The following is a 25,703-nucleotide window of genomic DNA, read 5'->3' as shown; positions in this document are numbered from 1 at the left end:
ACCAAATCTATCTACAGATTATATTATTTTGGTCTTATGACATTCTTACATCCAACATGGATTGTATCCATGTGAAAGATCCAGATACAAGGCTTACCCTTCCTAATAATTCTGTACCAGTCCTGCGACAGGTATACAGAACATAGAGAACCCCTGGAATGTAGACATACCATATAACCACTTCCACTACAATGTCAGCATAGCCTTTCACAGGGACATGGTTACCAACCGGTCGTCCACCAAAGTTAATGAGTCATAGCTGGTCTGTGTTCATGGGGAAGGACAAACATCTGGTGTCAGAGCATGTCACTGAACACAAGTGCATGGTTGACGTAAAAGGCTGCTTCACAACCTACAATATTGCTTATGTAACCTTGTTCCCTGGGTTCACACTACCCAAACGGGTGATGATGTGCTGTATGATATTTGACTATGCGCAGAAAGATTTTTGTGTGTGTTATTGTGCTGTATCTGTTTGAAGTACCAAACACTGATACGCAGTCAGTCCCTGTCATGCCCCAGTATCAGAGGTTGCATTGTAAGGACAGTTTGCTGTAGCAATAAAGGAGGCAGCACGCCTGCTTTTTGTAGTGGTAGATCTAGGTGTAGATCAGGAACATATGTGTTTGTAAAGATTATATAAAATATTTCAATTGCTTCGAAAAAAATAAGTGCTAGTGTTATGTTAGCACCAATTGTCCCTGTTTAACAGAAGACAAGGATGAGTTTTGAGGTAATTACATTTGTTGTTGATTGTAAATCTTTCTATTTCTGACTGTGCATGAATGTTTTTGGATTATTTGTCAGATATTACTTGTTTGTATTTATGTATTCTCCTCATTTTTTTCTAAATTCTGTTTAGGGTCAAATGGCACGTATTTCTGCTATCTACTTACCATGGCTGAGTATAGTGCTGGAGAATCTTAACCGTTTAAATGCATCATCAGATGGAAGCAAACATCTTGATCCTTGTAACAAACATAGTGCAGGCAGTCGATTATCAAGTAGTAGTTCCTTCTTGAATTTTAAAGATACAGCATCAATTGATACTCCAAAGTCGTCACATCGGTTCACTATGCTTGTAGATGGAAATCCATCATTCAGGGCATCAATGCACGTCAGAGATTCTTCATATTTAGCAGCTATTGCTGGTCAAGGTAAGTCCAAACACCTATATTGTGTGCACATGAGTAACCCAATAATTTTTAATGCAGATTAATCATTTTTTGATGTATGCTTGTAAATACCGGGTGAGGCAGCTAAGAAAGGCAACTGAAAGTTTTTACAGAGCGAGTAAATATATTGAGGTGTGGTTTTCGCTAAGTTATAGTGGACAGTGTTGTGAATTTTTTGACATATGCAAGTAATTTTTAATGTTTATAGCTGACAAATTGAAACATTGGTATTTTTATGGAACTTCATTGGTAGAATAGTAGCAAAATAGAATCAGTCTGCAAAGCAGATTGCTTACAAAACACTTGAGTGACCCATTGTAGAATATAGCTCATTGGTGTGTGACCTGTTCCAAATAGGACTAACAGGTTATACTGAACATACACAAATAAGGGCGTTCACTTGACCCATGGTGGAGCATCACAGATATGATGAAAAGCCTGAACTGGCAAACACTTGAAGATAGACATAAACTATCCCAAGAAACCATACTGACAAAATCTAAAGAACAAACTTTAAGTAATTAATCTAGGAATATACACAATTGTATTGCTCCCATATGGATTGTGAAGACAAGGTTGGACTTATTACAGCAATCAAAGAGAGACTTAAGCAATCATTCTTCATGCAGTCCACTCCGTGAGTAAATGGAATGGAAAAAGCCTTGATAACTTATACAATGGGAGGTATCCTGTGCCATGCACTTCTCAGTGATTTGCAAAATATGGATAGAGATGTAGATACAATAGACATTTGCCTCATAAAACTATTCAGACTTTCACAATATATTTGACAGTTGAAAAGATGGATGAACACTATGTGATCAAAAGTATCCGGACACCTGGCTGAAAATGACTTACAAGTTCGTGGCGCCCTCCGTCAGTAATGCTGGAATTCTATATGGTGTTGGCCCACCCTTAGCCTTGTGACAGCTTCCACTCTCGCAGGCATACGTTCAGTCAGGCACGGGAAGGTTTATTGGGGAATGGTAGTCCATTCTTCGTGGAGTGCTGCACTGATGAGATGTATCGATGTCAGTCGGTGAGGCTTGGCACGAAGTTGGTGTTCAAAACATCCCAAAGGTGTTCTGTAAGATTCAAGTCGGGACTCTGTGCAGACCAGTCCATTACAGGGACGTTATTGTCATGTAACCACTCTGCCACAGGGCGTGCATTATGAACATGTGCTCGTTGAAAGATGCAATCACCATCCCCAAGTTGCTCTTCAACTGTGGGAAGCAAGAAGGTTCTTAAAAAATCAATGTAGACTGTCCTGTGATAGTGCCATGCAAAACAATAAGGGTTGTAAGCCCCCTCCATGAAAAACATGACCACACCATAACACCACCGTCTCCGAATTTTACTTTGGCATTACACACGTGGCAGATGACATTCACCAGGCATTTACCATACCCATACCCAGCTATCAGATGGTCACATTGTGTACTGTGATTCGTAACTCCACACAATGTTTTTCCATGTTCAGTCATCCAATGTTTACGCTCCTTACACCAAGCGAGGCGTTATTTGGCGTTTACCAGCGTGATATGCGGCTTATGAGCAGCTGCTTGACCGTGAAATCCAAGTTTTCTCACCTCTCGCCTAACTGTCATAGTACTTACAGTGGATCCTGATGCAGATTGGAATTCCTGTGTGATGGTCCGGATAGAAGTCTGCCTATTACACATTATGACCCTCTTCAACTGTCTGTGGTCTCTGTCAGTCAACAGACTGGTTCGGCCTGTACGCTTTTGTGCTGCATGTGTCCATTCACGTTTCCACTTCAGTATCACATCAGAGACAGTGGGCCTAGGGATGTTTAGGAGTGTGGAAATCTTGTATACAGACATATGACACAAGAGACACCCAATCACCTGACCACGTTCGAAGTCCATGAGTTCCACAGAACGCCCAATTCTGCTCTCTCACAATAACTAATCACTACTGAGGTTGTTGATATGGAGTACCTGGAAGTAGGTGGCAACACAATGCATCCAATATGAAAAACGTATGTTTTTGGGGGCGTCCGGATATTTTTGATCAATGGTGTAGATTTTGTTTATGATGGATTTTCCTGAACTGTTATAGGTACGGTGCAGTTATCTGCTGAAAGGTACCTTGATTATGCCAAGCTCTCACGATCTGTCTAAGTAGACATTATAAAAAAAAATCTAGAAACTTGAACTGGGAAGAATAAAATAGGCTGATGAAAAAGAACGGCTACAAAATTTTTAACTGTGATAAGACACAGTCCACCTCAGCATAAGGAAGCTTGAGAGTGTGAGTGAAATCAGCTAAGTAGTTTATGGTGTATAGTATACTCCATTGCATTTGATCCTTTCCCCATTTCACTCCCTTCCAGCTTCGTGGCAGTGACTTTCAAAATCAGCTACAGTGTTCAGAATGATGTCTACAAAAACTGCAAAGTGATGTAGCATTTGTATGCAAGATTCTGCTAATACTGTTAAGGGAAGATGGGAAAAGACCTTGCTTGTCATTGTATTGTGTCTGAGTTTCAAGAACTTGTATTGTGTCTGAGTTTCAAGAACTGCATCATTGGTATGTTTTATTGATGGTATACTAGTCACAAGTATCTGAAAGTCTTAATACAAATGTTCCATAGTTATTGAGAGACATCCCTCTGGTGGACATGTGATACCAACATGACAGAGGTTCCATCCATTCTGCACAGATAGTTACAGACCTTCTTAAAAGAACATTTAGACAACATTGGATCAGTTGTTTGGAAAACACAAAGTGGCCTCCCCATTCACCAGACTAACATCTTTGGACGTGTGAAACGCTATATAACCCCCTTGTGCTGAAATAGATTCATATGAAGTTCAATGTGCAATAGTGCCTATTTTGTGAGAGGGATCAATTTGCAACTTGTATCAATGCTTAACATCAATATTCTGAGCGTTTAACATGACAGTCACAATAATAAATATGTGAAGTATATCTCAATTACGTATTTTCTTACATTTGATAGAGTATAACAGACGTTTGTGGAACCTTATTTTGTGACAGGTTTGTTTTAATCTAGTTATTCCCTCACTCAGATGCAGATCGCTTAGCATCTCTTCTGGATGTCTCATTTACTGAATAGGAATAAAAATCTAGAATCAGTCATTAGGAGTGAATTGTAGCCTCTTGGTCAAGGGCCTGTAAACTACTGAGATAGGTAACCTGAATAGTTGTAAAAAGCTACCTGTAGTCTGTGTTCTGCTTGCTGACATTCAAGTATTCCTTAGCGGGAGAAAGACCTCTTAATTAATAGTGCAATGTAGTGAGGAAATTGTTACTGGAGTATTGTAATCACTGTTCCAAGAAAAAGCTCGTATATACATAGTTCCATTTGTTAACATGCACCAAACAGTAAAACCTCACACAAATAATACTTTTTCCTCAGCACCTTGCACATTTCACATTTGAAATCCTGTCAGAGTTCTATTAATTGCAGTCTCTGTTTATATCAAACCTAAGCCACTTTTTTCAGTGATAGTTCTGCTTAGCTAAAAAGTGGAAAATCTAGTTCTCCACTGGCCTTTCAAATCTTGGATATGGATGGCACACAAAAACTCACAAAATTGAAATGAATGAGGCTGTAACATTTAGTGTTGCGGATTTTCCTAATACTTTTATGAAAGTTTAAATTCATGAAATACAAATTTATTACAATCATGTCTCACTTATGAATATTTAAAGTTTTTCCCATATGCAGCTCTCTGAGGCTCACACTCGTGGCTGTAACTTGCAGGATCCATCACTAAGTGAGCATGTCAAGCAACTCTTGCAGACTGCTCCAGACTGATCTAATGCGGTGCTTTTATCCTCTTTGTGTGGATGGCAAACAGAACACCCACCTGTGTGCACAAAAGGCACCCCTTGCAACACTAAACCCTAAATACTTATCCTAGTTGGAATTCTATTTCCATTCAATTTTTTTCTGTAACAGATTATTGTTTATGGAATACCTTGTTTGAATTTGTCTTCATTATTCAAATAATTAGTGCTTGTACAGTTTTTCAAATGGAACTCTGAGTCATCCTTGTCTTCAAAACTGATCTCTTTCTCATTTATGTACCAGTTAATATTGCATTGATTTGCCTAGAAATTGGTACATCTTTATTAATTTGCATCAACAGTATGGTGCTAAAATACCAATGTTCTAACTTATAGCTAAGGGGTTGGTAATCTACATTTTTGTGTTCATTTTAGCCCAGAATTAACATTTACCAGAAAACTCAAAAAATACTAAATGTAGTAAAGTAGAAACATCATTGTAACACTTTCATGCTATAATACATTTACCATTCAAATTTAAATCTTGGCCTTTAAAATACACTGCTTCCAAAATTTTTGAAAGTTTCATTTACATGGAAACTATTATTCGGATTAAGGTCAGACTCAGATTAGGTACTTTTACATTACTCTCAACAAGTTTAGTTACAATTTGCTTGACTTACTGAAGACACTGCCTCAACACAGTTTCTTGTTCTGGATATATTTTAGATGACATTTCTTACACGCCTCCTCGTGTGTACTCGTAATAGCACCGTATACAATGCATTTATATGTCACATCTAGGATAACAACTATATACGTAATTTGATTCCAAAGAAAAGTCTGCGATTGTAAATGTAAATAATATTGGAGTTGAGTAAGACTTTCTCCACATACACACTACAATATCCATGTGTGTAACAGAACTATAGCTACTGTTGAATTTCACTGATACTAATGTCTGTAAGGGCAGCAATAGTCATGTATCAGGTTATACAGAAATGAGTAGTTATATCAGCAGAATTGTTTTTATCATTGTGAATTGATCAGATAAATTAAATACAAGGTGCTTTCAAAAAGTCCTGTAATACACATGGTTAAATTTTCAAACTAAAGAGTGCATTTCATGAAACAGCGAGCCCCACAGCATTATACGACTCTCACTACGTTTTAAGTACAACAAGTTAAAATATGATTTCTGGAATCACATAACAGTTGTGAACAACGAAGAGATAAGTAGAAGTCTTTGTTCATGTACAAAAGTTGAAACTTCCTGGCAGATTGAAACTGTGTGCCAGACTGAGACTGCAGCTTGGGACCATTGCCTTTTGCGGGCAAGTGCTCTACCATCTGAGATCGGGACCGAGTTTGAGTCTCTGTCCGGCACACAGTTTTAATCTGTCAGGAAGTTTCAAATCAGTGCACACTCCGCTGCAGAGTGAAAATTTCATTCTGTGCAAAAGTTATTTGCGTTTTTCTACAGTCAGTACTGTTTAAGCCCAAGATATTACAAAATAATAGAAAAATTAATCAAAGTATAAAATATTTTTGTATATTTGCTTTTGTGCTCTGCAAAAAGCACTATAGTTGTGTCATCATTTGCTCCCATTTTATATCCTGTTCTTGGAAGTGCACAGGAGGAATGACTGTTGCTCTCTCTTCTGTAAAAGTATGAACTTCTCTAATTTTTCCATGATGTGTTTTACATGAAATTTACGTTGGAGATATTGTAGTAATAGGTTTCTTAACTCATTTTAGAACATGTACATCTTCATATTGTGCAATACTTTATTGCAGTGTCTCCCACTACATGGTCAGCCTTTCTGTGATGCACTCACACATATGAAACCAACCCATGGCAACAGGTGCAGATCTTATATGAACTTTTGTATTTCTTCCATTATTCCAGTTTGGTAACAGTGCTAAATCATGGAACAAAACTCAGCAAGGCATCTCCCCTGCATACGGCCCACACTTACTTCTGATATATCTGAGTCTGGCATCTGCCTTCTCCTTGTCTTGTATTTTTGGTAATTCTGTTTTGGTCACATTGAACAGAAATTGATAATGGTTAATCTTAAATCAGAAGTTTGAATTATTAACAGAAATGACAAATTCAGTTTTGCAAATTGCATATTTTTGACTTTTCGTTAAAGTGTGCAAAAGATTATTTAGTCACAGGTTTTCCTAGTCATTGAATTAACAGGTACTGCACAGACATACGTAAACTGGCTGACATACAAATGAAACTGACTTCATCATCTTAGTAGTCATGTGAAACATGTTTTTGAAGAAAATGTAACAGAGTTGTAGAGTTAGTAATGTCTTCCCATATGTGAATCATTGGAATGTTGCTTTTATTATGTGAAACAAATCCATCTAGTGTAGTCTTGTGTTGGTTTATGGAATATAACAATCATTCTAGGCATTGGAGTATGTAAACAAACACACAGATACTATGTTACAAATGCTAGTGACTGCTAAATTTATGTATTGACAATTATGAGCAGTAAAACAGTCCCATGTATTGATGATAGTTGAGAATTCAACCACTGGAGCGATGATGTCGCCATGACTTTTTTTCTCCAGCAACTGTCGTAGTGTGACTACTTCTCTGAAACTTCTTACCTGTTTAGTGACTGTAGCAAGTAATGCACTTTTCAGTACCACATTTATTATGTTAAGGATCTGCACTCTTGATTTCTCTCAAGAATACACTGAAAAATGTTTATCGACTTTGCTGTAGAAAACCTGTTCTATGAATAAAGAAAAAAAGTGGATGTCCTGATTGCATAAATGCATATATTTCATGTAAAATGTGGCACACTTGGTTGTCATCTGATATTTATTCAGAACTCATCCAGTAATCTTACATCATGACTGAGGGAAGGCTGTTTACTTGAGAAAATAAAACCTTGTCCATTATTTCAGAGGTGCTCCTTCTGATATACGAGGGTTATCTGGAAACTTAAGGTTACAAGGCACGTAGCTTCAGCATAGAATCTCCATGGGGGAAGTTGGTACCACTGCTGTGTAGCTGGAAGCCAGCTGAAGGAATGAGCTATCCCAACAATCAGTTGCTCGTTGATTAGTGCTGTGGTGACTGTTAGAAATGAGTGTTCTCATTCCGTCTCCTGCCAAGTGTGAAGTGTGCACTTGAATTCACTACATAAATTCTAAGGGCATGAACGCCGCTGCAATTCGTTGCAAAATAATTTCAGTTTGTGGAGAGTACATAATATCGAGGTAGCATGTGATGAAATGGGTATGGAATTTCAATATTAGAAGGACGGAAATTCACATTGAAGACAGAAGCGGAAGGCTGTCTTTTGTGACTAATGATGTGGTGCAGAAAATTGAAGAACACCTTCTGTCTGATAGCTGTTTGACAATTGACGATGTGTTTGCAGTTTGTCCAAACATTTCACAAACTGTTCATGAAAATGTAACTGGTCAACTAAATTATCGCAAGATGTGTGCACGATGGGTGCCCAAGGTATTTACCGAAGCACACGAAATGAACAGAGTCAGTGCCGCTCGTGAATTTCTTGACCGTTTTGAGACTAAAGGCAAGACTTTTCTCAACTCTATAGTGACAGGAGGTGAAACTTTGCCGTATCACCATATTCCAAGCAAACTTCAATCAATGCAGTGGCGCTATACTCATACTCCTTCAGTCAAAAAATTCAGAACTCGGCAAACAGCAAGGAAAATCATTGTGGCAGTATTTTGGGCTGGAAATGGGCTCTATTCATTGATTTTTTGCAAAGAAGTGAAACAATAAGTACTGCAAGACATTGTGAGACCACAAAGAAACTTTGCAGAGCCATATAAAACAGGCGTCGTGGGATGCAACAATGGGAGTCTGTCTCCTTCGCGACAACGCACATCTACACACTGCTTATGCGACACCAGAGTTGAGGACTTCATTTGATTGGGATGTTTTAAGCTGTCCCTCTCCCAGTCCCGATCTCATACCTAGTGGCTATCATTTGTTCACTGAATTGAAGCAACACTTCGAGCAAAACACTTTTCCGATGATAATGAGGTGAAACTTGAAGTGAAGAACTGGCTGAAAAAGGCAGCAGGATATGTCTATGACACAGGAGTCAAAAAACTCATCCCATGGATAACAAAATGTGTTGAGGTAAATGGTGATTATGTGTAAAAATAATGCAAGACCTCTACTACAATGCGTGCAAATTTTATTACCATAAATTCATTTTTTGTACTTCAAAAAATTCTTGTATCCTTACTTTCCTTATTAGCGTCATACTTCTTATGATAGATAGAACTTGAGATCAAAAGGCAGTGTATGTTGAAAAAGATGTCAAAAGTTATACTGTGCTGGGTCACTGGAAGAAATATTTGTATCTTTAATCTGTAGGTAGTGATCATCAGCTGGTGTTGTTGACTATGATGACCAGTCTGAGGCAGTTCTTCAATGTTTTGTGTCCCGTGATGATAACTGAATCTTCAAATTGTGATGTAGTGTATGCCACTTTGGTGGACAACTTCTTGCTTGGTTGTTGTGGTTAGTGTTTAACGTCCCGTTGACAACTAGGTCATTAGAGACGGAGCGCAAGCTCGGGTTAGGGAAGGATTGGGAAGGAAATTGGCCATGCCCTTTCAAAGGAACCATCCCGGCATTTGCCTGAAACGATTTAGGGAAATCACAGAAAACCTAAATCAGGATGGCTGGAGACGGGATTGAACCATCGTCCTTCCGAATGCGAGTCCAGTGTCTTCTTGCTTTAAAGAGACAGTGCATGTACAGAATAATCTTGAAATGATGCTTCAAGGTGAGTTGACACACTGAATAGCGTTGTCTGGTTCAGCTTTCTTTGGGCTGATCAACTTTTGGATGAAGTATTCACTCAGAGACTAGACGTTACACTGGATTGAAAGTCTTTCTTTGGGAACAGCGGTGCTTAATTATCTAGGGTAAACAAGCAGATTGTTACAGTCCAGCAAATAGTTGGCCAGGAATACTTAACACAATAGCAAAATCAGTCCTGTTTGTGAGTGTGTGACACAAACGTAGCTAATTGCTGCTGTAACCAGGGGTGACATTAAGCAAGAACAGAACAAAAAGCATAGAACATACAAAATTCACACATCAAAGAATAAAACACACATATCGAAACCATAAGAATATATAAAAACGCGGTATCTCCGGTGGCTGCTGCAGAAGCTGCTTGATAGCCGCGATACACTTGTCACCATGCATATGCGACACTACACCAAAGAATACAAATAACGTGTGTGGGTAGTGTGAATCTTTACTGATGCCCTTGACAGCGACACACAACAAGCATAGCAGACACTTCACGATATACAATCTAGCATTGCCCATTTACATTTTGAGACACAATGTGCTCTGCTGAAAAGTGCAAATGCCGGCTCACTTTTACTTGGTGTATAGTATTTCTTTTCATCAAAAGCAAGAGTTTTCTGATCAAAAAACATAAACTATGAAAGTAAAGAGGGTGGTGCAAAAATTTCTTTGAATAGTTTATATGTTGCCAATACATTGGCATTTTCCAGCTTTCTTAGCATAGGCATGATTAACGTAGCCTCTCTTAATTTCGGTAAAGTTGTAGTGGACAACTTGTTCAGTTTTGGTGACTTGAATATTATGGAAGTCATCATTGTGCTGGAACCTGGTAGTCGTTGTTTTTACTTCAATAATTCCTTCAGCAAATAATGACTGGAGCTGCTTGTATGTGCTCATTGTAAATTTTGAAAGAAAAATATTGTGTAAATTTTACCAAGAGCTAAGAATGTTTAATGTAAAACCAAATCTTTTTATAGCAAGGCAACATTAAGGCAGAAGGTTATAGTTACACTGGACCACATAAAAGCACTGGCTTCAGTAATTTTAAATTATTTTGTTCTCACCTAACCAGCAACATGTCTTTGGATTGAGGCAATTCATCTTAAATTCTGTTGTATAATAAGATTGCTCGAATGTTTTTCCAGTTCTGCCTTTTAGATAGCAAGTTGTAATTTAATAATTTTATGACCATGATCATCCTTCTGTATGATCACGAGAACATCAGGAACCTTTCTTCAGACGACGGCAGACTCAGGTTGTACAATGGTCAACACATTGTTTTCTTTGTCTGGGAGAAGATGGGCTCAAATTACTGTCCAGCCAACCTGATTGAGATCTTCTTTGGTTTTCCTCAGTCATTTAAGCCAAGTGCCATGCTCATTTGTTCAGTAGAGCTACAGCCATTGTCAACTGTGTAAGTGCTCCATCTCTAATAATAATCTCTGTGTCTATGAGATTATGAACACTATCTTTCCTTCTTTCCCTCACTTAATGATGTTTTGAAGCTAGAAACCCTCTTTCTTCACTCTAGCTTCACTTGAAGGCAAAGATTAAGCCATAAAAACCGTTACTGCTTCCGCAGATATCTTCATTGAACAATTTGTAACTTGGGACTCTGGTGTTCCAAATATTCAGATTGTGCTGACAGAGAACCAGTTTGCTTTTGGCACATAAATCATAGTTTGACTTACTCAGTGTCTACATTGCCTCCTTCTTTCTCTTGCTCATTTACAATATGATATTTAGCTCTGTTTTGTTCCCAACTCCTTACCTAATTTCCGACAGTCGCTGTTTGTAGACCTATTAATTAGTCATGAGTTTTTCCATGTTGTGAAGTTTCCTTGGCAGTTATTAAATGTAGTAAATGACTTTCACCTCTGTCAAAATGACCTTTATTAATACAACTGCCAGTTGGAGATAGTTAATGCTCTATCTTCAGACTGTGGAGAATTACAGTCATAGGCAAAGGATAATGTACCAGCTTCTAATTTTACTTGGACCATGACATCATCAGGAGTCAATACATCAAATATTATTAAAAAAAGGTGTTGTGGCAAGTGTGGAATTTTATTTGCTGTGTATTAATTCCTGTGTTTGTATCATATGCAGGTGCACTCGAGTTACTTGGCTGAGTTACTACTTTGCCAAAGTCAGATACATCTAGTCAGATGTGAAGATTCTAGTGCATCTGTTTGATCCATTCTTGATGAACAGCAGCTAACATCTTTTTTTTCTTTATTACTTAGCTTAAAGAGTAAATTGTGGATGTCTTTCCTCTTTGGTTCAGTAAATCTCATACTGTTGCCTCTTTCATTCAGTAATTAGTTAACCGCTTCATCTGTCTGCTACATCAAAGATCAGTATTTTTGTCGAACATTACTTTTCACGCATCTACTGCTTTAATTCATTTTCCTCTTGTTGAACACAGTAGGGAAAAGGCTATGAATAAATTTGGTTGCCAATACTCTTACCAACACAGTAGTAATTTATTCCATCATTCATAGTGATTCCATTGAGAAGGAAAACCTTCAAAGGTTTGGGATGTGTCAACAAAGTAGTAATTTATTTCTTCATTCGTAGTGGTCATAGGTCTCATTGAGAAGGAAGACCTGCGAGGATTTGGGACGGGTCAAAATGAAATGAGCATATGGCATTGATGTAAATTATCAAAAGACAAGAAAACTGCAGAAACATAGTTCATATACTGTATTCATATTAACTTATCATTGCTTAATGGTATTTATACTTATTCCAATGAAATTTAAGCAAGTAAAATGAAAAGACAGTAGCCACTTTAATAAAAGCTACCCATCAATTATGCTAAAAAGCTGCTGTGTATCTGTTATTGCTAGCTTAATATTTGCATGATTACAATTATTATTATTATTATTATTATTATTATTATTGTTGGCGGATTTTCCCTAAAAGGAAATCGTTAAGCTTATGACTTTGAAGGCTTGTTCTTCTTGTCCTTCCAGTACTCCTTCATTCTCTTGGAGAGGGCCTCTTTTCTCTCCTCAGACCATTCTTGTTTGGTCCGCTGTTTTAGCGCTTCTGACTTTACTTCCCAATTGTCTATGTGTTTTCGGAAGGTGCTTCTGTCTGTGGTGTTTGTGGTGCCAATTGCTTGTAGGTCTTTTCGGACTCCTTCCATCCAGGGTGTCGAGACTTTAAGTGTCTTGATGTGTTCTAGAATTTTCTTGGTGAGTCTTGTTTCAGGGAGTCTATCTAAATGTCCGTAGAATTTAAGGCGCCTTTTTCTCATATCGTTCTCGATGTTCGAATATGTTTCTACTGTTGAGTTCTTCTGTAGTCTGTAGCCATCTGGTGTGGGTCTTCCTCCTAAAATTTTCCTCATGATTTTGCGTTCTTCTTTTTTGATTTCTTCAATTTTGATTTTCCTGTTGAGTGCTAGTGTTTCGCTGGCATACAGTACGGCGGGTTTGATCACTGTGTTATAGTGTCTGATCTTGGTGTTTCTGGAAATGCATTGTTTGTTGTAGACTTTTCGTACCATGCCTAGTGATTTCCGTGTCTTCTGTTGTCTGTCTTCGTAAGCCAGTTTCTCTGTTCCGGTCGGTTCGATGATTTCGCCTAGGTATCTGAAGTGTGTGACCCCTTTAATTTTGCCGTACTTGGTTGTGATGTCGTCGCCTTCTCTTGTTAGGACTTGCGTTTTTTCAAAAGAGATTTGTAGGCCGACTTTCTCGGCGCATTCTTTCAGGATTTCGATCTGTGTTTTTGCTGATGTTGGGTCATAGGTCAGTATCGCTAGGTCGTCTGCGAATGCTAGGTAAGGGATTTCCAGTCTTTTCCTTCCTAATGTGACTGGTCTCCAGGTATTTTGTCTCCTGACTTCAGCTTCCCATTCGCTCATTACTTTGTCCAGGACAATGTTGAACAATAGCAGGGATAGTCCATCTCCTTGTCTTAGGCCAGTGTGGATTTCAAAGGGGTCCGAGATTTCGCCCATGAATTTGACTTTGGATTTTGTATTGGTTAGCGTCTGTTCGATTAGTCTTCGGGTCTTTTGGTCTAGGCCTTTTTCTCTGAGGATTTGGATGAGGGACTTTCTGTCGATCGAGTCGTAAGCCTTTTTTAAGTCGACGAAAGTGCAGATGATTTTTTTTGGGGCTTGTCATGTGGGATTTTATGATTGATTTCAGGTTGAAGATATGTTCGGGGCAGACTCTGTTGGGTCTGAAACCCGCTTGGTATTCCGAGATGGCGGGTTCCATTTGTCCTTGCGTTCTGGTGAGAAGGCAGGTTGATAGAATTTTGTAGATGACCGGTAGCAGGGAAATTCCTCTATAATTGTTTGTGTCTGTCCTGTCACCTTTCTTGTGTAGCGGGTGAATGAGTGCGGTCTTCCAGTCATCAGGTATGATTTCGGTTGTCCAGGTGTTCTGTATGATTTGTGTGATTTCGTTTAGCGAGTTTGGTCCTAGGTTCTTCAGGAGTTCTGCCGTTATTCCGTCTTCACCAGCTGCCTTGTTGTTTTTCAGTTTCTTTATGCAGTGGAGGATTTCTTCTTTTGTTGGTGATGGTGAGTCTTCCGGTGCGTTGGCCGGTTCTCGGGGTTCGAAGGTTGAGGTAGGTTCCGGGCAATTTAGTAATTTTGAAAAGTACTTCGCGAGCTCTTCACAGTTTTCTTTGTTGGTAAGTGCCAGTTTTCCGTCTTCTTTTCTGAAGCAGAGGTTCTGTGGTGAGTATCCTTTGACTTGGTTGGCGAACGTCCTGTAGAAATCCCGTGTGTTGAAATTTCTGAAGTCTTCTTCAATGGAGTTTAGCTGATCGTTTATGTATTTGCGTTTCTCTTGTCTTATTGTTTTCGATGTTTGTCTTCGAATTTCATAGAAGTTGTCCTGTGTTTCTTGTGTTTTGTTGCTGTTGTAGTTTGTGAAAGCTGTTCTTCGATTTTGTAGGGCGATTTCGCAGGTAGTGTTCCACCAAGGGTGCCTGGGTTTTCTAGTCAGCGGGATCAGTTCTTTGGCTGTGTTCACAATTTTTTGTTTAAAGCTGGTCCAATTATATTTTAAAAGAAAATAGTTACCTTCATCTGTAAATATGTAGTCTTTTTTGCACTGTACAGCTTCACAGTGAACACTACCGTGTGCTATGTTGGTAATCAAACTTATCAATCCCTCAGTGTGTGGATTCACATAATCTGTAGAGATATTAGCTAATGAGAAATGGTTTTAGTTTTCTACTGAATCAATAGAGATTCATAATTTCTTGTTTTCTGTTAGTTGGGATATTGCTTAATATCTTTGCACAGCAGTACGTAACTCTGCTCTGAATCTTGGACAAGGAGGCAAAGTATGCATGAACATTATTCTTGGTTTGTGATTGTGTACATTACAGTTCAGCTGAAACTGATAATTATTGTTAGCAACAAAAACCGTTAAGACATAAAAGTATTGGGGAGTGAGTGTGAGAATTCCATCTCATCATGATTGGTTGGCTTACTCATTACTGAATGTTGTGACCTCATTCCATGATCCTTAAAAATGTATTCCAACTCTTGAACAAAATTTAAAAATTTAGTGCTTGGTTCTAATTATAGATTGTATTTTCCTCAGCAACTAATTGAGGAGCTTTGGCTAATTAGAAATGTTTTAGAGCAGGAAATTTTACTTTTATAATGGTTACTTTTGTTGAAGAACTCAAGGGTAATGTTAATTGTTGTTGATGGTTGCTTTTTCAAAATATCCTGGATTCATATTTTGAGTAATGTAGAATTCTTTAGCAGTCTTGTAGTTTAATTTTTTGGTGGAAAAAAAGTCCAACACTAAAACACTGATAAATATTCTTCATTTATTCAATCCAGCACTGGTACTAACATGAACTAAGTGACAAATCACCATCAACTCAGTTGTAACACACTGCTTTGGCAAGACACTGGCCCTTATACGCAAAAGTAACAATTGGTGGTGATAAATACGTTATTACTACTAATACTTTTGTAAACTAATAATAAATATTACATATTCACTAAAGCTAAAGGGTAACAGTAAGTTTTACAGTAATGGCGGAAATGTTTGACACAGTTTTTTTTTAATATAATGTCTTCTTTATTGCAAATTTTGTAAAATTTGAATTGAAGACAATCACTTCCAAAAAAAAAAAGGCAAATTTCTCGTAAATTGTTTTGATTGCTAACCTTTACATATGGTCCAGTTCTGTAGTTGAATTTTTACCCTAAATATAGCATATTATGCTACACCTTACTATATAAGGGCTTGATATTCCATGCTGACTTTCAGAAGCTTTTTAAATGTTACTTCCATACAAAAAATAACTGTTGTGTGTAACTGAGTTGTTATTCTTTTAAATTTGACAATTCTGTTTTAACTGAATATGAGCTCTTAAATAAATAATTTCAAAGCATTGATATTTGTAATTTCTTTTAATGACATGGTGTGTTTAGCATAAATACATATATGATATTCAGTTGTTCCAAATAATATTAAACAATAAATAGTAAATGTGAAATTTAGTCATATAGTAACACAATACTCGATACAGTACACTAAAAACTGAGCATCACAAACTCCTATATGAAATCCAAGCTGTTACATTACAATGGTTTATCTACTTTACACAAGATTCTTATTATTCACTTCTGCTCCTGAATAAACACTTGCCCAGGAAGACAGTTCCATAAGATAGCAGAGAGTGAAAATCAGAGCAAGAAGCAAATATTGTGTTATCAAGTCGACACAGTGGGAGATGGTTTTATGGGGAAAGTATGCTGAATTGAGCTTCTTGATTAACTTGTATGTGTGTTGACTCTATTTAATTGCTGCCCAGATGTACCCCAGGGAATATTATGCACTGCATTTCATTTAGTGTATAACAATTAATGTCCACATCTTGTGCTAAGAGATCATTGCTCGAAATCAAATAATATAAGTTTTTTGAGATGAAGACTTGAACTGTTAGCTTTGAACTGCTTGTAGACCAGTTCAACTGTCATGTGAACTGTGTCTACCAAGGTTAAATTTGAACCCTTGATTGGTATGCTTGTCATCGGCAAATGTTACAATTTTGAACTGTACTTTGAAGTCATTGGAAGATGATTTATGTAAGTTAAGAATGAGAGTGGGGCAGTACTGATCGTTGTGGACCCCACATGTTAAATGTTCCCTCATTCTGAAGTTTTGTTTCATGTGTGTGTGATAGTCTGCAATGAGACCCTCTACTTTCTGCTGTTAAGGCAAGACTCTGTCCAGGCAAGATGGATGCCATTAGTTTGCCACATAGAATTTTGTGGTACACACAGGCAAAGGCTTTGACAAGGTCACAAAATATAACATGATAATTTTTCTTGTTTAGCTCTGCCAGTACTTCTTATGTGAAGGAATTTATTGCTTTCTGTGTGGAGAATCCTTCACAGCAGCCAAACTGAGAGGCAGTTAAAAATTTCTGCTCAGTCTGGGTCACATTCTCAAATGCTGTTGAAAAGATTACAAGAAGTGAAATAGATCTGTTACTAGAGGTGGCAGGGAAGTAATCTGAGTTTTTATCTTAGGAAAGCTGGTTCATATGAAGTATGGCAATGTATGTGTGTAGGATTTTTCTAAGAATATTACTCGCACCATCCACCTTTATTCACTTTCACGAGTATGGACATGAAAAGAATTTCACAGCCATTCACAGATACATATAATTTATTTTGTTCTAATATTGAACCCTTATGTATAATTGACAATTTATGTTTAAAATGTTTCTCTTATAAGGTATGTTGAATGGATGCTCATCTGTTAGTCTGGAGTCAGAGTCATCCACAATGTCTGCAGATGGACATTCAACCATTTCTCAAGAGACCACTATTATCCGAGAACCTAGAGATGATGGTGTTAATTTCAAGAGACATTCAAGGTATAGTTATTAATCTGTTCCTTTATGCGACATAAATTCCTTTGTCACATTTACCTTTGAAATACTACATTATTTTGGTATTTCTTGTGTGCATTAATTCGTTTGAATTTTTCTATAAACTTGATATGTTACATGAAATGCTGATGAATACATGAAATATTATACTGCATCTGGAAGGGAATCAAAAGACTGCCCTTTATTATGAGCGGAGAGTGCCTTTTACTGACTTACAAATAGCAGGAAAGTTTTGATAGAATGTGAATTGATATGCATGCAACAGCATTCGCTCCCTAATCTGTTCCATAACGCCGCACATAAAAATGGGATACTTCAGGGGCTCACACACCAGGTTCTGTTGGTGTTAGAAACGTAGGGTCAAGTGTTGTGGATGGCCCTTGGGCTAGGGCCATTTGTACACCCAACAGAAGGATCGTCTTAGTGTTTCTATCCTGTAGTATAGGGTCACAGCATGAATATCACACACTTCCTCCTGCTTAGGCAAATGGAGCAAATCAGTTTTCTTTTTGTATTTGATGTGGTTTACAGTGGTCCTTAAGGGGCTTGTTGAGCACTGTTAGTTCATGGACAGTTCCTTAGAAAACCCTAAAAAAAGCTTTTTTACCACTTTTTTCAAACCAAAAGTGAGCCACAGATTCCAAGATTGCTAGGCATAGAAAATAGTTGAAATTTTTACGATATGTTCCTAAGGTCCCAATGTCAAACAACCTTCAAAATTTTCTCGATATTTTTGTCTGTTTTTCGAGAACCAGAGGTTCAGAGTTACCATACTTAAACAAGTAAAACCCGGCGTGAGGTGGAAATGAATTTGTAAAGTGATATAACATGGGGAAATATGCTGTAAATTATATCCGTTATATTAGAGGGATTTTGGGAACCTATGTTGTAGTACACAGACACACACAAAATTTTTGTGCGTGTAAAATCCAATCTGAGGTGTAAAATTAGATTTGTGTTACTTCAATTTCACATAAATAGACTAACAAAATTTTGCTGACCCATAAATCTCATTTCATGTGAATGATATGCCCTGATGTGGCAGGGAAAAGAAGGGGACCAGTGGCAAAATGCTGGTATTGGAGCACAAAGAAAGCAATCAGAACATATTCATGTTTTTTTTATGCTGAGAGAAATGGAGGCAGTGGCATTGGGAAAGGGCGGAAGAGTAATAAATACTGGACGATAGTATACATGGTTCTGATAAAGAAAGAGCAAAGGAGACAGTGGCTTGTGACAGTGTAACAGTGACAGTGGAACATCGTTGAGAGCAACAGAATAGTGCTAGAAAAAGAATGAAGGAGACATTGCCAGTGGAAGAGATAAAAGAGAAGGAGAAAGTGGAAATGGGTGAGAGCCTGTGGTAATGAGAGACTAAGACTATGACAGTGATAATGAGGAAGAGAGAGATAGTGACAGTGAGAAGAGAGAGCAACAGTGGGAATGAATAGATACTAGCAGTAAGAGAGAGCAAGAGGGAGACAGTGACAGCAAGAGGAAGAAGTTGTAGTAGTAGGACAGAATGAAGGAGACTGTGTCTGTGAGACAAGAGTCAGAGAGACAATGAAAATGAGTTGGACTGAATAAATGAGTGAGGGCAAATGGGATTGGATGAGTGTGAGTGATTTTCAATGATGGTCTAGTGGCTGGGAGTGAGTTATAGTTAGAGGAACGTGTGGGAGTGAGAGGTGAATTGCAAGTTAAAAAGATATTTGTATGCCAAGGTACCCCACTTACCAATCGGGGTCTTTTAACAGGAGAATTACAAGGGGTTTTGGTTTTTGAGAGGCTGGGAAAGTTTCCTCTAGTTAACTTGTAAAAATGTTGGCATTGGAAGGTGCCATGCGGGAACCCATGACTAATCTGTGGATTTGTTTGTATACATTGCTCTCAAAGATGAAGTAGATCTGTGTCAGGACATAGTTGGCAATGTTTACCTATGCCAGAGACACTTCTTTGCTTCTAATTCCTCAACTAAAGCCAACCTAATGACGACATTGAACATTGCCTCTCACAATTCATACCACCATCCAACCATGAACCCCCTCCTATCTAATTATCCTCTGGTCGTGTTTTAGGAATTCCTTACCCTGAACTTCACCTCGATGTCCTTCCTCAGGATCTGTCCTAAGAACAATAACCTCTCAGCTGAAGAAAGTACAGCCATTTACAACCTCAAAACATAACCTGATCTAATCATCCTCCCCGCATACAAAGCCTCCACCACCATCAAGATGAGTCTCAGTGACTACTTGGCAGAAGGCTGCCATAGAAGTCCAATACAACCTTCAAGTTCTACTGAAATCCTTGTAGATCCATCGCAGAGTCTTTCCTCCGAGTTCATCCTTACCCCGACAACACCCTGCACATGCACTACTGAGTCCATTCTTATCCTGATGGCACCCTGCACATGCACCATCTACATGCTTCCCAAAATCCACAAACCCAACAATCTTGGATGCCCCATTGTAGCTGGTTATTGTGCTCCTACTGAAAGAATTTCTACTCTTGTTGACAGACACCTCCAGCCAGTTGCACTGCAAGTAGATTCCTCTATAATGTAACACAATTTAGCTTATATTTATGATAGTACAGTACACATAATACAGTGTATAATTACATTCTTTCATACCACTGATAGATCGGAGACATTACCTATATACACTGTTTTCCAAGATGGTACTAAAACTTAAAAGTCCTGTATAGAGTAACAACACTTCTCTATTAATAATTGCTTCAGTCTACTCTTGAGCATATTTAGATTTGCTTTCTTGAGTTCACAGGGTAGTGCATTGTAGGAAATTGCTCCCATTCTATGTGGGCTGTGGTCCGTTGCCTTTTTATTGGTCACAATTCTCTGAAAATTTTCCCTTCCCCGTGTATCATAGTTGTGTACATTACTGTTTGTCATATTAAATTCAGGATTTTGTTTCATGAACATGACTGTATACAGTATATACATGGAGTACACCATAAGAAGTTTATATTTTCTAAAGATGTCTCTACAAGGCTCTCTCTTCTTTACCTTGGCTACCATTCTTACTGCCTTTTTTTTGTAATCTAAAAAGTCTATCTATATGACCTGCTTATGCCCCACCCCATATCTCAATACCGTACTGAAGGTGAGGATGAATCAACCCAAAATATATTTGCCTTAAAGTATCATGGTCCAAGAAGGCTGAGACCCGTTTCAGTAGACACACATTTCTACTGATTTTCTTGCAAATATTATCTACATGTTCTTTCCATGATAAGTATTCATCAACAACGATGCCCAAAAATTTAAGTGAATTTGCATATGCAAGACCCAATGGGGTTGTAAATACAGTATGAGTTATGGCAGCATTATAACTGAGGATGAACTTCATTATTATCGTTTTGTCTTTATTTACAAGAAGCTTGTTTGCTGTAAGGTATGCGGACAGAGTATTGAAACTGATCTCGGTACTGTTAGCTGCAGACTGCATATCACTGCCACAGTTGATGAAGGATATGTCATCGGCATAGCTTACAACCGTGCAATTTTGGGGTTCAAATAAGTTATTAACATATACAAGGAACAGAAAAGGCCCTAGTATGCTTCCTTGAGGCACGCTACATTGAAGTGTCCTGAAGGTTGATTTGGTTGTTAGGAGCTGTTCATTATTTTTATATGTTAGCTTTACACACTATTTCCTGTTATTCAAATAGGAGGTAAGTAGTTTCAAGGCTAGTCGTCTCAACCCATACTCTTCTAGCTTACACAGAAGAATGGTATGATTCACAGTATCAAAGGCTTTACTCATATCTAGGAAAGTGCCTATTACCTTGTCACTTCTGTCCAGCTTATTTAATATTTCATGTATAAAAGATGCTACTGCTGTTGTAGTAGATCTCCCTTTTCTAAATCCATGTTGTAGGTTGTTTAATAGATTGTGTTTGGTGAAATATGATTCAACTTGATTTAGTGTTACTCTCTCTAACAATTTGCCTCATTCTGAGGTTAATGATATTGGCCTGTAGTTTTTAGTGTCAGTTTTTAATCCCTTTTTATGCACTGTTATAATTTCAGTAATTTTCAAAAGGTCAGGGAATACACCATTGCTGAAGGAGGTAGTTATCACGTGAGTCAGGGGTTTCACTAATTTATCCCTGCATTCCTTTAGCAGTTTAGCTGAAATGTCATCCCAGCCACAAGACATTTTTGGTCGAAGTGCTGATATGATTGCTAGGACGTCCTTCTCAGTAATGCCGTGGATATAAAAGGACTGGCTAGATTTTACAAGACTAAAATTTTGTGCCTTGACATGAACTTCATTTGTACCAACTGTTCTGAACTTTTGTATAAATTTCTCACACACTTCTTTTGGGCATACAATAACTCCTCCTCTTACGGGAAGGATTGTAAATAAATCTGTGGCACGGTCATGGACACCCACATAGCACCCTCCTGAGGCATCGATAGTCTGTCCAATATTATTTTAGGATTGAGACTTAGGCAGGAGCACGTGGAGGCACGGAACAGAATTACCATGTGTCTCGTGGAACCATGCATAATCTTACATTTCATTCAACTCACCCAAAAAACTATTCACTTTATAAATATGGACATTGCAGCAATGTGTTCTGAAATAGTTACACTATGCTTTGATTTTAATGTATCTGCACCAAAAAATAATTAAGACAATATTAGGACAGTTTATGAAAGTGTATTTTCTCACATCATTACTGAATTGACGACATGTGGGAAACTTTTTTGTTCCAGAGGTTAGGTGAATACATTATGCAAATGAAATCTTAAGGATACATCATATTTTCATATGTTCGAAACCAGAACTCTGACGGAGAGCTCTAGTGTGAGATAGTTTGAGTTAAATATGAAGTACAATTGTTCGCTCACTCCTCAGCTAGTGATCGGGCACTCATACTGTTTCGACAAAGGAAACAGATCACTATAAGTTTGTAATGAAACTGTTATTAATTTTTCTGATATGCCTACTGAATTTTAAAACAATAAAAAATATAATTAAATGTGTTTATCATGGCGGAAAAACATATCTTAAACAAGCCAACATCTATTGTTTATAAAGAACAAAAGTGATACAAATAACAGGGTCTCTGTGTTGCAGCAGTTATAAACAGTAAGACTTATTTTGTATGATGCAGACTGAATTCCTGAATTGGTTGCTATTAAAGCCTTATTAAAATTTCAAAACTTGTGGTGATATGTGTTCATTATGTAGGTACTTACAAATGTAAACTGTGTACTCCAAACATGTAGCTGAATCCTCCTGTGCTCCATTTTTACAGGGATACTGGAAAAACTCCACTGAATCCCTCTCATCGCTATGATGTATTCTTGAACTGCCACTGCCACTGCCACTATGAAATTACCATCTCCTCTACTGAATTTTCCAAAACAGCTTCATCCCACCATGCCTTTTCCATGATGCTCTGTGTGTGTTTGTGGACTTTCTTCCAGTCTTCAGTGGTGACGTTTCTAACAGCTTCTCTTTTCAGTGCTTCGACTATAGAGAGGGTAAATTTATTATTATTCCTGCAACGTAACCTTTAATTTGGACCAATATTAGTTCTATTGGGTTGAAATGGCAGTTATAAGGTGGTAGCCTAATGACAGTATGTCCATGTTTTCTTGCCAGTTTGTCGATTTTGTATAAGGGGAACTGTGACTTGTGGAGAGAGTTTTTTCCCATAAACTCCTCCTTATAAGGCCATCACTTACACCGACGTTATGATGTTGAAGTCAACCAGTCATTTCCTCCTCTTGGTTTGCCTTGGTAGGTGCCTTGTCAACTATAACTAAGTGGTAAGGAGCATTATCCAGAACAATTGTTGACTGTTTTTCAAGACTTGGTATTAGTGAATCTTTGAACCAGTTTGTAAATGTAATGTGGATCATTTCTTCGCTGTAATATGCTGTTTTCTTTTATTTAAAATGCAGATAACTGTTTGGGAGAAACCCTTGCAAAGTATCGACATGACAAAGAACAAGTCTGCCCCCCTTCCCCCATGCCATAAGGCATTTCCATTGTTCCTGTATCTGTGTGTCATCTGTCCAGCCCTGCTTGACAATGTAACCAGAATGAACAAGTTTTGTCAGGTCACAACACTTTGCCAATATTTATGCTACAGATGTCTAAGAAATTGTGACAAGACAGGAGAAGAGGAACTGGATGAAAAAGTGAAGAGGCAGAGGGCAAGCAACTCAGAAGGGGGTAGCTGAATATGGCGAACGCAGTAATTGCAGCACAGGACTCAGGTGCTTTCGAATGTGGATAAGAAATGCGTGTGACTTGACTTAATGAGTGACTGTATGGTGCAGATTTTATGTCTTCAGGAAAATAACTTTATAGTACAGGATTGAGACAAGAATTTGTATAGATATGGTCTCAGGATATTTCTTATGTTGAATTCGCACTGGAATACAACTTTTGGAAATCAGGATAAAATTTTGAGTTTGATACCTCTCAGAGTCTGATGAAAGATAGTCAGCACCTTGACAAAGTAGAGGTTGAGCGTCTGACTCATATTGGGTGGTGATGGTGATGACTTATTAGTGACTGTTGTGCAGTGGGTAACTATTTTGTTAGTTTCACCAAAAGAAACAATGTAGAAAACCTATTTCTAGGCAGCATAGCCATGACATTGTCTATCTGTAAAGGCTCTGCTAAGATTATTAGGATATCAAATAATTGCTGCTTGCCACTAGTGATGTTGTTGTTGTTGTTGTTGTTGTTGTGTGTGTGTGTGTGTGGGGGGGGGGGGGGGGGGGGGGTGTAGGAGAGATGTGGTTGGGTAACATTACGTGTGAATTCACTCAGTACCAAACATCAAATGATACATAGTGAGGCAACACAGAAGGATACTGAGCTTTTAAATGCTAGCAACATGTGAGACTTTAAAAGTAGAATACACAGAAAGGTAATCATTAAGTCAGTAATGAGGAAAGTAAGACTGTTTGAAGAAACATAAGAGGGGAATGTAAATAGCAACAGGAAAGAAAAAGTAACAGCAAATTGTGGAGAACTATCACTCAGAGAACAACAGAGAAGGAAATAAGGTGCAAAATGTAAGCTCAATGAAGAAGAAAAATAGAAGAAAAGAAAACAAGAAACACAAATAAAAACTGACACATGAAGAAAATCATGGCAAAATTGAGACATGTGAAAATGAAATAGACAGCTGAAAGTGTTTTTGCACATTAGGGCTACATTTTAATTTCAGCTGATATTAGCTAGCAAAGATAAAACCAGTTGCAATTATGTAGTAACCAAATATATTCAAAACTGATCTAAGAACACAAATATGGCTTTATTCATAAACCTCTAAACAATAATGGAAATAAGCCTGTCGTGACTCCACATGTAACAAGACAAAAGAATAATATGCAAAGTGCAACATAAGTGATGCACAGAACAACAGAAGTGAGCAGTACAAACTAAAACAACTTGGTGCGAGTGAGATAGCAATGCTCTGAGCATATAAAGGTGCAAGTCACTGGTACACGGCATGGTGGAGACAGTACCGCGTGCACGTTTGCTACAGTCAGCCTGCTCTGATAAAGTTGGCAGTTTATTTAAGTTTACACTTGTGGTGACATTACACTCAGTGCACTCACACTCACATGCACTAGTAGCATGATACGCACATCTCACCCTTGTGAAAATAGCGCACCCAAGTGACAGAGGAGATGCTGGCGACCCAATGAGGGATACATAGGGCCAGCATGTGTGGAATTGCGGGCGAGCCCGAGGGCAATGGGCCCATGCGGTGCTTGACAACAGCACCGGGGAGGATGCTGTCACCATCTCTGCATCATCATCAGCGGGCATGTTCCAATGTGGAGGAAATGGGGCTGGAGCCACTGGCGATGATGGCAGAGGTGATGATGAGGGGACTGGAACAACAGGCTGCAGCAATGGACCCGAGGCTAGAGATGAACCATTGCCCAGCACTGGGAAGCTGGAACCCAAGGCCCTGCACATGGAGAAGGCAGCCAATTCGATGGG

The 25,703-nt window shown here is 38.2% G+C and overlaps 1 protein-coding gene across 1 annotated transcript in view; it reads left to right on the top strand.

Moving 5' to 3' along the window:
• The window catches only part of LOC124798092 (dedicator of cytokinesis protein 9), a 340,161-nt gene that overhangs the window by 220,301 nt on the left and 94,157 nt on the right, over positions 1-25,703 (top strand). Inside the window, exons 23-24 of the mRNA XM_047261335.1 lie at positions 863-1,157; positions 17,538-17,679. Of these exons, the coding sequence (XP_047117291.1) occupies positions 863-1,157; positions 17,538-17,679 (437 nt within the window). The remainder of the gene's footprint in view (positions 1-862; positions 1,158-17,537; positions 17,680-25,703) is intronic.

Source organism: Schistocerca piceifrons, chromosome 5 (assembly GCF_021461385.2).
Source record: "Schistocerca piceifrons isolate TAMUIC-IGC-003096 chromosome 5, iqSchPice1.1, whole genome shotgun sequence".
In the NCBI taxonomy this organism is placed as follows: Eukaryota; Metazoa; Arthropoda; class Insecta; order Orthoptera; family Acrididae; genus Schistocerca; species Schistocerca piceifrons.
This window is presented reverse-complemented; position numbering and strand designations above follow the sequence as displayed.